We start from the raw sequence: 13847 nt of genomic DNA on the forward strand, positions 1-13847 counted from the left end.
AAATCAGTGGTCAGGATCTCATCTGTTCCTTCATCAGCGGGTGACGCTATCTCCAAAGGCACGGTCATCGCTGCTCTGGTGGCTCCAGTCGACCCATCTGTTGGAAGGAAGACGGTTCGGCATATGGGTTTGGACTCTCCTCACCACGGACGCCAGTCTGCGAGGCTGGGGGGCAGTGACCCTGGTACATCAATTTCAGGGGCGCTGGTCAATCCACGAATCCGCTCTCCCCATAAACATTCTCGAACTAAGGGCGGTGTACAACGCCCTGCTGCAGGCACATCACCTCCTGCGAGGTCGAGCGGTCAGAGTTCAGTCCGACAACGCCACGGCGGTAGCGTACATCAACCGTCAGGGCGGCACTCGCAGCCGCGCAGCGATGAGGGAAGTCACCAAAATCCTTCTCTGGGCGGAGAAGTATGCTCTGTCCTTCTCGGCAATATTCATTCCGGGAGTGGACAATTGGGAAGCCGACTATCTAAGCCGACAGGACATGCACCCGGGAGAGTGGTCGCTACATCCCCAGGTGTTTTGGCAACTGGTACGTCGGTGGGGAAAACCACAGATCGACCTCGTGGCATCCCGCCTGAACCATCAGTTGCCTCTTTATTACTCTCGGACAAGGGACCCGGCGGCGGCGGCCGTGGATGCCCTCACGGCTCCTTGGAATTTCCGGTTCGTCTACCTCTTTCCTCCTTTCCCGCTGTTGCCGAAGGTTCTGCAACGCATCAAGAGGGAAGACGCTCTGGTTCTCCTAGTGGCTCCGGATTGGCCACGCAGGGTTTGGTACTCCACTCTACATCTGTTGTCAGTGGGCGAGCCTTGGACCCTACCACTACGAGACGACCTTCTACAACAGGGTCCTTTTCTTTATCCAGACTTACGCAGGCTACGTTTGACGGCGTGGCTGTTGAGAAAGCCATCTTGACAAGGAAGGGGATTCCTCGTACAGTTATACCTACTATGCTTCGGGCTAGAAAGTCAGTTACATCTTCTCACTACTACCGCATTTGGAAGGCTTATGTAGCATGGTGTGAACGTCGTGAATTTTCTCCTTCCGTGTATAGCTTAGCCCGTCTTCTCCGTTTTTTGCAGGCGGGTTTTTCAGCAGGCCTAAGACTGGGCTCACTAAAAGTGCAGGTCTCTGCTCTTTCGGTTTACTTCCAGAAAAGGTTAGCCTTGCTGCCTGAGGTTCAGACCTTCTTTCAAGGGGTTCTTCGAATACAGCCTCCCTTCCGTCCTCCGACAGCGCCATGGGACCTCAGTCTTGTCCTGTCTTTTCTGCAGTCTTCATTGTTTGAGCCCCTGGAATCAGTAGAGATAAAATATCTCACCTGGAAGGTGGTTCTTCTCCTGGCGCTGGCTTCAGCTAGACGGGTGTCGGAACTGGGGGCTCTCTCTTGCAGGTCTCCTTACCTGGTGTTTCATGCGGATAGGGCCGAGCTTCGTACTCGTATGTCCTTGCTACCTAAAGTGGTGTCTGATTTTCACATCAATCAGCCGCTTGTCGTCCCGGCCCTCTCGGGGGACTCTCCGGATGCGAGATCATTGGACGTTGTAAGAGCGCTCAAGATCTATGTGGATAGGACTTCAGCTATTTGGAAGTCTGATTCCTTATTTGTTCTGTACGACGCTGCCCGCCGTGGTTGGCCGGCCTCTAAGCAAACCTTGTCTCGATGGATTCGACTGACCATCAGACAAGCTTATTTGGCGGCTTCTCTGGAACCTCCATCTTCCATTTCAGCACACTACACACGCTCTGTAGGACCTTCTTGGGCGGCTGCCCGGGGGGTCTCTATGACTACTTTATGTCGGGCGGCTACTTGGTCCGGCCGTCATACGTTTGTCAAATTCTACAAGTTTGACACTTTTGCGGCCTCTGCATCTCAGTTTGGCCGAGCGGTTTTACAGGACTTTCAGCGCTCTCCCACCCGTTCTGGGAGCTCTGGGACGTCCCCATTGTAACTACGCTCCAGTGGCCCCTAGTGGATGAAGGAGAAATTAGGATTTTGGTACTTACCAATAAATCCCTTTCTCCGATTCCACAGGGGCCACTGGACGCCCGCCCAGCGCTGTTCCTCCTTGTTGTTTTTTGCTTAACGGGTTGCGGTTCAATAAATGACCGCTTGTTGAGTTCAGGTTAGCCTGTTTATTGTTAGGTTCTATTCCAGGGTTAGTTTGGGTTATCCTGGTTGACTAGACGTCAATAACCTCCTCTACCTTAAGGTTTTCTTTATTACAGCTCTCCTTGGGCACAGATTTACGTAGACTGGCTTGGAGGGGAGATAGTAGGGGAGGAGCTAGCCACAGGGTTAGAGTTTTTTAAAGTGCCAGCTCCCAATTACTGCCTACTATTCCCCATTGTAACTACGCTCCAGTGGCCCCTGTGGAATCGGAGAAAGGAATTTATCGGTAAGTACCAAAATCCTAATTTATATGGATAAGGCGGAATTGAGGACTCGTTCCCAATTCCTTCCTAAGGTGGTATCAGTTTTTCATGTGAACCAACCTATTGTGGTGCCTGCGGCTACTTGGGACTTGGAGGATTCCAAGTTACTGGACGTAGTCAGGGCCCTGAAAAGTATATGTTTCCAGGACAGCTGGAGTCAGGGAAACTGACTCGCTATTTCTCCTGTATGCACCCAACAAGCTGGGTGCTCCTGCTTCTAAGCAGACGATTGCTCGCTGGATCTGTAGCACGATTCAACTTGCACATTCTGCGGCTGGACTGCCGCACCCTAAATCTGTAAAAGCCCATTCCACGAGGAAAGTGGGCTCTTCTTGGGCGGCTGCCCGAGGGGTCTCGGCTTTACAACTTTGCCGAGCTGTTACTTGGTCGGGTTAAAACATTTTTGTAAGAGTCTACAAGTTTGATACCCTGGCTGAGGAGGACCTAGTTTGCTCATTCGGTGCTGCAGAGTCATCCGCACTCTCCCGCCCGTTTGGGAGCTTTGGTATAATCTCCATGGTCCTTACGGAGTCCCAGCATCCACTTAGGACGTCAGAGAAAATAAGATTTTACTCACCGGTAAATCTATTTCTCGTAGTCCGTAGTGGATGCTGGGCGCCCATCCCAAGAGCGGATTGTCTGCAATACTTGTTTATAGTTATTGCCTAACTAAAGGGTTATTGTTGAGCCATCTGTTGAGAGGCTCAGTTATATTTCATACTGTTAACTGGGTATAGTATCACGAGTTATACGGTGTGGCTGGTATGAGTCTTACCCGGGATTCAAAATCCTTCCTTATTGTGTCAGCTCTTCCGGGCACAGTATCCTAACTGAGGTCTGGAGGAGGGTCTTAGTGGGAGGAGCCAGTGCACACCAGGTAGTCCTAAAGCTTTCTTTAGTTGTGCCCAGTCTCCTGCGGAGCCGCTAATCCCCATGGTCCTTACGGAGTCCCAGCATCCACTACGGACTACGAGCAATAGATTTACCGGTGAGTAAAATCTTATTATAAAAAGGGTGTGTCATACATAATCAGCACTCACCTAATTACATTCCAAACTGTATTTCATCTAAAATTAGGGAATGTTAGTTTCCAAAATATTGCAATCATTTATTAAGCTCACCAACTACGACAAGGTCTTCCCTTCTGGTGAGTCCCTACACTGACTCTCAAAAAATAAATAAATAAATAAATAAATAATCTGCAGTATTTGGCTCCAAATTATGCTTCTTTCATTGGTTTTAGGTTCTGTCTCTTTAAGCCAGTGAGCCAGCACCTAAACCCATGAAAGAAGCGTAACCGGTCTATAGACTCCATCAGCGGGTAAATGTAATAGCCTCTGAGTTCTGGAGGTGCAGGAATTTTGTGTGAATCTGCCGTTTTTTTTAAAGCGGCAATCATTTACAAGACAAAATCAACCTGGAATTTGCCTTGTAAATGATTGTTGCTTAAACAAAAAATAAGAATTTACTCACCGGTAATTCTATTTCTCGTAGTCCGTAGTGGATGCTGGGTACTCCGTAAGGACCATGGGGAATAGACGGGCTCCGCAGGAGACTGGGCACTCTTAAAAGAAAGATTAGGTACTATATCTGGTGTGCACTGGCTCCTCCCTCTATGCCCCTCCTCCAGACCTCAGTTAGGGAAACTGTGCCCGGAAGAGCTGACATTACTAGGAAAGGATTTGGAATCCAGGGTAAGACTCATACCAGCCACACCAATCACACTGTACAACTTGTGATAACCATACCCAGTTAACAGTATGAACAACAACTGAGCCTCAGTCAACAGATGGCTCACAACAATAACCCTTTAGTTAAGCAATAACTATATACATGTATTGCAGAGAGTCCGCACTTTGGGACGGGCTCCCAGCATCCACTACGGACTACGAGAAATAGAATTACCGGTGAGTAAATTCTTATTTTCTCTGACGTCCTAGTGGATGCTGGGTACTCCGTAAGGACCATGGGGATTATACCAAAGCTCCCAAACGGGCGGGATAGTGCGGATGACTCTGCAGCACCGAATGAGCAAACTCAAGGTCCTCCTCAGCCAGTGTATCAAACTTGTAGAATTTTGCAAAAGTGTTTGAACCCGACCAAGTAACAGCTCGGCAAAGTTGTAAAGCCGAGACCCCTCGGGCAGCCGCCCAAGAAGAGCCCACCTTCCTCGTGGAATGGGCTTTTACTGATTTAGGATGCGGCAGTCCAGCCGCAGAATGCGCAAGCTGAATCGTGCTACAGAACCAGCGAGCAATAGTCTGCTTTGAAGCAGGAGCACCCAGCTTGTTGGGTGCATGCAGGATAAATAGCGAGTCAGTTTTTCTGACTCTAGCCATCCTGGAAACATAGATTTTCAGGGCCCGGACTACGTCCAGCAACTTGGAATCCTCCAAGTCCCGAGTAGCCGCAGGCACCACAATAGGTTGGTTCAAATGAAACGCTGACACCACCTTTGGGAGAAATTGTGGACGAGTCCTCAATTCTGCCCTGTCCATATGGAAAATCAGATATGGGCTTTTACATGACAAAGCCGCCAATTCTGACACACGCCTAGCTGAGGCCAAGGCCAACAGCATGACTACCTTCCACGTGAGATACTTCAACTCCACGGTCTTAAGTGTCTCAAACCAATGTGATTTCAGGAAATCCAACACAACGTTGAGATCCCAAGATGCCACTGGAGGCACAAAAGGGGGCTGAATATACAGCACTCCCTTAACAAACGTCTGAACTTCAGGCAGTGAAGCCAGTTCTTTTTGAAAGAAAATAGGGCCGAAATCTGGACTTTAATGGATCCCAATTTTAGGCCCATAGTTACTCCTGACTGTAGGAAGTGCAGAAATCGACCCAGCTGGAATTCCTCTGTTGGGGCCTTCCTGGCCTCACACCAAGCAACATATTTTCGCCATATGCGGTGATAATGTTTTGCCGTCACATCCTTCCTAGCTTTTATCAGCGTAGGAATCACTTCATCTGGAATGCCCTTTTCCGTTAGGATCCGGCGTTCAACCGCCATGCCGTCAAACGCAGCCGCGGTAAGTCTTGGAACAGACAGGGCCCCTGCTGCAGCAGGTCCTGTCGGAGCGGCAGAGGCCATGGGTCCTCTGAGATCATTTCTTGTAGTTCTGGGTACCAAGTTCTTCTTGGCCAATCCGGAACGATGAGTATAGTTCTTACTCCTCTCTTTCTTATTATCCTCAGTACCTTGGGTATGAGAGGAAGAGGAGGGAACACATAAACAGACTGGTACACCCACGGTGTCACCAGGGCGTCCACAGTGGTTTTGAAGCAGGGGTTCTGCTTGACTCAGGGCGTTGTAAATGGCCCTTAGTTCCAGAATATTTATGTGAAGGGAAGTCTCCTGACTTGACCACTGTCCTTGGAAGTTCCTTCCCTAAGTGACTGCCCCCCAACCTCGGAGGCTTGCATCCGTGGTCACCAGGACCCAGTCCTGTATGCCGAATCTGCGGCCCTCAAGAAGATGAGCACTCTGCAGCCACCAAAGCAGAGACATCCTGGCCCTCGGGGACAGGGTGATCAGCCGATGCATCTGAAGATGCGATCCGGACCACTTGTCTAACAGATCTCACTGAAAGATCCTTGCATGGAACCTGCCGAAGGGAATTGCTTCGTAAGAAGCTACCATCTTTCCCAGGACTCGCGTGCAGTGATGCACCGACACCTGTTTTGGTTTCAGGAGGTCCCTGACCAGAGATGACAATTCCTGGGCCTTCTCCACCGGGAGAAACACCTTCTTCTGTTCTGTGTCCAGAATCATGCCCAAGAACAGCAGACGCGTCGCAGGAATCAGCTGCGACTTTGGGATATTCAGAATCCAGCCGTGCTGTTGCAGCACTTCCCGAGAAAGTGCTACGTTGACTAACAACTGCTCCTTGGACCTCGCCTTTATAAGGAGATCGTCCAAGTACGGGATAATTATAATTCCCTTCTTCCGAAGGAGTATCATCATTTCGGCCATTACCTTGGTAAATACCCTCGGTGCCGTGGACAGACCAAACGGCAATGTCTGGAATTGGTTATGACAGTCCTGTACCACAAACCTGAGGTACTCCTGGTGAGGTGGGTAAATGGGGACATGCAGATAAGCGTCCTTGATGTCCAGCGACACCATAAAATCCCCCTCTTCCAGGCTTGCAATAACCGCCCTGAGCGTTTCCATTTTGAACTTGAACTTCCTTACATAAGTGTTCAAGGATTTTAAATTTAGAATGGGTCTCACCGAACCGTCTGGTTTCGGTACCACAAACATTGTGGAATAGTAACCCCGTCCCTGTTGAAGGAGGGGAACCTTGATTAACACCTGCTGAAGGTACAGCTTGTGAATAGCCGCCAGTACTACCTCCCTTTCCCTGGGAGCCGCTGGTAAGGCTGATTTGAGGTAACGGCGAGGGGGAGTCGCCTCGAACTCCAGCTTGTATCCCTGAGATACCACTTGTAGAACCCAGAGATCCACCTGTGAGCGAACCCACTGGTCGCTGAAGTTCCGGAGACGCGCCCCCACCGCACCTGGCTCCACCTGTGGAGCCCCAGCGTCATGCGGTGGATTTAGTGGAAGCAGGGGAGGATTTTTGTTCCTGGGAACTGGCTGTCTGGTGCAGCTTTTTTCCTCTACCCCTGCCTCTGGGCAGAAAGGATGCGCCTCTGACCCGCTTGCCTTTCTGAGGCCGAAAGGACTGTACTTGATAATACGGTGCTTTCTTAGGCTGTGAGGGAACCTGAGGTAAAAAAGTCGACTTCCCAGCTGTTGCTGTGGATACGAGGTCCGAGAGACCGTCCCCAAACAATTCCTCACCCTTATAAGGCAAAACCTCCATGTGCCGTTTAGAATCAGCATCACCTGTCCACTGCCGAGTCCATAATACTCTCCTGGCAGAAATGGACATTGCATTAATTCTAGATGCCAGCCGGCAAATGTCCCTCTGTGCATCCCTCATATACAAGACGACGTCCTTTATATGCTCTATGGTTAGCAAAATAGCATCCTGTCGAGGGTATCAATGTTGTCTGACAGGGTATCAGACCATGCTGCTGCAGTACTACACATCCATGCTGAAGCAATAGCAGGTCTCAGTATAGTACCTGAGTGTGTATATACAGACTTCAGGATAGCCTCCTGCTTTCTATCTGCAGGCTCCTTTAGGGCGGCCGTATCCTGAGACGGCAGTGCCACCCTTTTAGATAATCGTGTGAGCGCCTTGTCCACCCTAGGGGATGTCTCCCAGCGTAACCTATCCGTTGGCGGGAAAGGGTACGCCATCAGTAACCTCTTAGAAATCAGGCGCGGGCTGAGATGCCGGCTGTCTCAAGGCTGTTACGTCATCGAACCTTTTATGTAAAGAGTTGACACTGTCGGTTAATACCTTCCACATATCCATCCACCCTGGTGTCGGCCCCGTAGGGGGCGACATCACACTTATCGGCTCCTGCTCCGCCTCCACGTAGCCCTCCTCATCAAACATGTCGACACAGCCGTACCGACACACCGCACCCACACAGGGAATGCTCTGACTGAGGACAGGACCCCACAAAGTCCTTTGGGGAGACAGAGAGTATGCCAGCACACACCACAGCGCTATATAACACAGGGATTTTTACTATACTGAGTGATTCTTCCCAATAGCTGCTTATTAACACAATTTGCGCCTAAATTTATGTGCCCCCCCTCTCTTTTTTACCCTTGTTGTACTGGATACTGCAGGGGAGAGCCTGGGGAGCGTCCTTCCAGCGGAGCTGTGAAGAGAAAATGGCGCTGGCTGTGCTGAGGAAGATAGCCCCGCCCCCTCAGCGGCGGGCTTCTCCCGCTTTTTATAATGTTAATGGCGGGGGTTTTTGCACATATACAGTGTTATACACTGTATTATGTGCTATTTGTGCCAAAAAGGTAAACTAATTGCTGCCCAGGGCGCCCCTTCCCCCAGCGCCCTGCACGCAACAGTGACCGGAGTATGTGGTGTGCTATTGGAGCAATGGCGCACAGCTGCAGTGCTGTGCGCTACCTTAATGAAGACAGGAGTCTTCAGCCGCCGTTTTTCATCTTTTTTTATCTTCTGGCTCAGCAAGGGGGACGGCGGCGCGGCTCCGGGAACGGACGATCGATGTCGGGCCCTGTGTTCGATCCCTCTGGAGCTAATGGTGTCCAGTAGCCTTAGAAGCACAAGCTAGCTGCAAGCAGGTAGGTTTGCTTCTCTCCCCTCAGTCCCTCGTAGCAGTGAGTCTGTTGCCAGCAGATCTCACTGAAAATAAAAAACCTAACAAATACTTTCTTTTCTAGTGAGCTCAGGAGAGCCCACTAGGTGCATCCAGCTCTGGCCGGGCACAGATTCTAACTGAGGTCTGGAGGAGGGGCATAGAGGGAGGAGCCAGTGCACACCAGATATAGTACCTAATCTTTCTTTTAAGAGTGCCCAGTCTCCTGCGGAGCCCGTCTATTCCCCATGGTCCTTACGGAGTACCCAGCATCCACTAGGACGTCAGAGAAATCACAGACTCACACAAAATTCCCGCACCTCCAGAACTCGGAGGCTATTACATTTACCCGCATAAGTCTTTATAAAGTGTGTTGTTTTTATTTCTACGTGATTAGCATTTCTAGATAGGTTTGACCCGTAATGGTGTTTCCCTCGAAAAAGAAAGGGCCATAAACCTTTCTTTGAGAACGTTCACTTTCAGGGAATCACATTCATGGCTCTACAGTTTAGTGTGGATTCTCTAATCCCCATATGCGCACATTGTGACGGTTAACTTTACCGCTTGAATGAAACGTTGCTGTAACATCACATCACTAAATTCTTCACGCTTTCCTTTGTCACCTGCACGAAGAGCCTACACCAGTTGCAACCGATATGGCCTCATGATTTAACACATGCCAGACAGTCGTATGAGGGATCTCAAGTTCTCGGCTGACACGAATGGACTTGCGCAGGCTATGTAGAAAACGCTCTTGAATCCGTCTCACATTTTCCTCTGTACTGCGTGATCACCCTGTGCTCTTCCCCTTACATTAACAGCCTGTTTTCTCAAAGTGTCAGAACCAACGAGATATGCTCTTGGCATTGGCGGATCAATGCCAAAATGCCATTGAAACGAACGTTGCACCACAATTACGGTCTTGCTGAACTGCAGAACACAAAACGCCTTGTGTTGTAGGGTCGACATCCTGCGGACAACTGAGGCTAGGAGCTGCTGGTGTGCTGGGAGAGGCATCTAGTTATTTGAAACTCTATGCCATGCCCTTTCAAGTGGTAAGTGTTTAATTCATGGGTGGTTCGTGGTTGCAGAGATATAGCGATTTCAAATCGGGTCCATCTTTTTGAAGCACCCTATGTGTAAGGCTTGTCCTGTCTTCTCAATGTGTATATGGTGGTGGGCGGCACTCAAAGACACGGAGCAAGGGAGTACCGGGGAGCAGCAGGCAGAGTTCAGAACAGAGGAGTCAGGCCGGAAGAGTGGAGCAGAAAATGAAGTGACACTATATATAATAAAAGGTGGGCAGAATAAACTATGTTCCTAGATTGTAAACAACATATGAATAACCTGTAGCTAAGGGGAAAACCAAATTGTGTTATAGAAAAATACTTTGGCAATAGAATAGCGGAAATAAAACCAATTGATTATAAAATTGTTCTCAATACTTCACAGAGATGCAGGTCTTTTTAAGTGGACATGATAATTTGCCAGTCCCTTATATACTGGGAATTGATTCTAATGAATGTACTTCAATAAGTCCATATGACTCACAATGGTAATGGCCCTTTCCACTGAACTCTGTGAGCTGTTGGTGTAGCTTCATTAAATATAAATCAGATACAGACTCCTTCATACAAGCCTATCACCCATAACTTCCTCTACTCGGCACCTCTCTCCCAGCTCATCCTCCTGGTTACTCCCCTCACTCTTAGGGGGAACTCATTTTTTTACCCCCCCCCCCCCCCCAAAAAAAAAGGGTAAGTTCCCAGACCCATGTGTTTTTCGCAAAAAAAAAACCCCCAAAAAACTGGGGCTCTAAGGGCTGGTTATCAGAAATTTTGTTTTGTGTGCCTGGGGCACACAAAACATAATCCCCGGTAAGTGCCGGCCATCAGGGCTAATTGGATAGCGCCCAGGGAGATTCATTAGCCAGTGTTTACCATAGCTAATTGGATACCCCCCCTTAGAATATCAGCCCTCACAGGCAGGGCCCTCTTCCTTCATTCTCTCCTAGCACTATCCCTGTCACTAGTGCAAATAACTTCCCCTTTCCATTCTTCCCACCGGTGGCTCTGATCCAGTCTGTCCACCCATTTAGTGAGAACAGGCTCAACAAGTGCTGCTTGCTCCCTACTCTTCTCTGTGTGACCCATCATTGCTTGCTTCTATAAGCCTTGGAGAGAGTCTCTCTATCCTACGCTCTACTCTCCATAACATCTTTGGTTTTAGAATTGTGGGGGTAATTCCAAGTTGATCGCAGCAGAATTTTTTTTAGCAGTTGGGCAAAACCATGTGCACTGCAGGGGAGGCAGATGTAACATGTGCAGAGAGAGTTAGATTTGGGTGGGGTGTGTTCAATCTGCAATCTAAATTGCAGTGTAAAAATAAAGCTTTCCAGTATTTACCCTGCACAGAAACAAAATAACCCACCCAAATCTAACTCTCTCTGCACATGTTACATCTACCTCCCCTGCAGTGCACATGGTTTTGCCCAATTGCTAACAAACTTTCTGCTGCGATCAACTCAGAATTACCCCCTGTGTTTCTCCTATGTATTAATGTACTATTTATATAATTAGGTTACCACTGTATAGGGCTGTAGACAGGATGTAGCTACATAACTGGCGGTCACATTACCTCCCCCTACATCCTGCCGCTGAGAATGCCGACCAGCAGGGACTACTCACACTCGTGGGCGTCCACGACACACATAGAGTGGGAATAGAACCTGCGCAACCGCAGATCACCACTGAGCCTGCTTGCTACACTGCCACACACCCCTTTCCCCCCCCCCCCGCTGGCATTCTGCGGCCGGGATCCCAGTGTCAAGATGATGACCGCCGGGATCCCGAACGTCGGCATTCCAAACACCGGCATCCTGATACACCCCCCTGTAGACATCTAGTGGTTCCCTATAAAGAAAACTAATAGAAAATAATATGACAAACTTTACGTGGTATGAAAAAACTTTTTAAATGGAAAACTACATGAAACCTAATATTGGTAATGATGTGGAAAACAACCTTCACATTCATTCTATACGATATACCAGTCATTATTGTAAAGAGACTATGCACGCAGGTGTCTTGTGAATAAGCTTGTATTTCATGGATCCATAGATAAAAGTTCCAGAGACTGACAATGTTTGTGAATGCTAAATCATTCCTTTGGCATTAGTATATTTTGCAGTGTGGTTTTGTGAGATCTTGTCTTCATCGCTTCTCCAATTTTTTGAACTTTGCTTCTGCAAATGAAAACAAAGCACAGAATGCTCATTACGATTTGGATCTATTACTTATTTATTTATTTTATATTTGATGCGTCAATAAAAAAATAAAAAGTAAAAAAAAACCCAGAACAGAATACATGATTCCAAGATCTTTTCAAATACAATGGTATTAAAACACATCTTCGTTAACTTTGTTATGCAATGGACAATGGGGGTCATTGCGAGTTGTTCGCTCGTTGCCGATTTTCGCTATACTGCGATTAGTCGCTTACTGCGCATGCGCAAGATTCGCAGAGCGCATGCGCTTAGTTATTTTACACAAAAGTTAGGTATTTTACTCACGGCATAGAGGATTTTTCATCGTTCTGGTGATCGTAGTGTGATTGACAGGAAGTGGGTGTTTCTGGGCGGAAACTGGCCGTTTTCTGGGAGTGTGCGAAAAAACGCTGGCGTTTCTGGGAAAAACGCGGGAGTGTCTGAAGAAACGGGGGAGTGTCTGGGCGAACGCTGGATGTGTTTGTGACGTCAAACCAGGAACGAAACTGACTGAACTGATCGCAATGTAGGAGTAAGTCTGGAGCTACTCAGAAACTGTTAAGAAATTTCTATTCGCAATTCTGCTAATCTTTCGTTCGCAATTCTGCTAAGCTAAGATACACTCCCAGAGGGCGGCGGCTTAGCGTGTGCAATGCTGCTAAAAGCAGCCAGCGAGCGAACAACTCGGAATGAGGGCCAATATTCAATCTTATCCAGACAATCTACCAGACTTTCCTCCCCTCTATATTACCAGCAGTAGAAGATAGATCGCTCAGCACACATCTCTGCCCGTGTGTACTGCCCATAAGTAAGTGATACGTGTTGCAGTGTGGTGACATTTTTTTGATGCTTTTGACCATTGATAGCTAACCTCCAGCGCTGTGGGTATATCACAGGCCGGTATGGGATGTATCACGGACTGCTCAGCACACATCTCTCCCCCAGCGCGATGTGTGCTGAGCGAGCGGGAAGGGGGGGGTTAGTGCATGCAGGACAATCTAGCACCGGCGATAGCGACGCGTGGGGCCGCGCATCACCATTGCTATGGGCATACACACGGAGAGATCCGTGCTTGACTTCTAAGCAATCTAGTCAGATTGCTTACATTTTAAGCACTGATCTCTCAGTGTGTACCCCCTTTAAGCTACGGAGCTGATAAGGAGTTTATAAGGCAGTATCTATTAATTCTTTCCCTTAAACATACTGATTGTTGTTTTAGAGCAAATCACAACTGTATATACAGATCACAGGAGATAATATGGAGCAATGAAAACTGAACTGACCTTTAAAAATAAGGCTTCTACAATGCATTACTAAAAAATACTCCTGCCTATTTGTAATGGTCATATACAGAGCCGGACGGCCCATCTGGCACTTTTGGAAAATGCCAATAGGGCTGATGGGCCAGTCCAGACACGCAGAGATACCAGGGCTGGCCGATCAGCTCTGGCTCACATAGACAGGGGCTGACTGAGCAGCTCTGCCTCCTGGTGCTCTATTCGCCACCCAACATATAGAAACGGGGGTATACTGTGAGGCCAGGTCCCCGTTGCATGCCCCCATGAGCCGTGACAACGCTCCCTTTTCATGCTCGCTCACAATAATATGCCAGGGCCGTCATACAGTGTTAGTCCTTCCCTATTTATGTAATATTCTTGTATAGCATACTAAATAACCAGGTACTAAACAAAGAGAAACAAAACAGGCACAGGTCTGGTACAGGCTGAAATATCCAAAGGTGCTGTAAACGGTCATGCAGAATCTGAGTTTCCACAGGACAAAGAGTAGCAGGGCAGGTTACTTCTTGCAGGACAGATGCTATAACTGGCACAGGGGCTAAGCCATCTCTGCCTTTTACGCTAACTTTGGGTCAATCAGTACCCCAAAACAGAGACAGTACACTAGAAAGGAGAAGGCCAAGTG

The 13847-nt window shown here is 48.4% G+C and overlaps 2 protein-coding genes across 6 annotated transcripts in view; one reads left to right on the forward strand and one right to left on the reverse strand.

The window, feature by feature from the left end:
- Positions 1 to 13847, forward strand: part of SLC25A16 (solute carrier family 25 member 16) — a 175010-nt gene that overhangs the window by 13226 nt on the left and 147937 nt on the right. The window lies entirely within an intron of this gene.
- The window catches only part of BLOC1S2 (biogenesis of lysosomal organelles complex 1 subunit 2), a 36075-nt gene continuing 33971 nt past the window's right edge, over positions 11744 to 13847 (reverse strand). For all 4 annotated transcript variants that reach the window (XM_063961599.1, XM_063961601.1, XM_063961600.1 and 1 more), the window contains one exon: positions 11744 to 11903. In XM_063961599.1, coding sequence (XP_063817669.1) covers positions 11872 to 11903 — 32 coding nt within the window. In that variant the 3' untranslated portion in view covers positions 11744 to 11871. The remainder of the gene's footprint in view (positions 11904 to 13847) is intronic.

The sequence above is a fragment of the Pseudophryne corroboree genome, chromosome 3 (genome assembly GCF_028390025.1).
Source record: "Pseudophryne corroboree isolate aPseCor3 chromosome 3, aPseCor3.hap2, whole genome shotgun sequence".
Taxonomy (NCBI): domain Eukaryota; kingdom Metazoa; phylum Chordata; class Amphibia; order Anura; family Myobatrachidae; genus Pseudophryne; species Pseudophryne corroboree.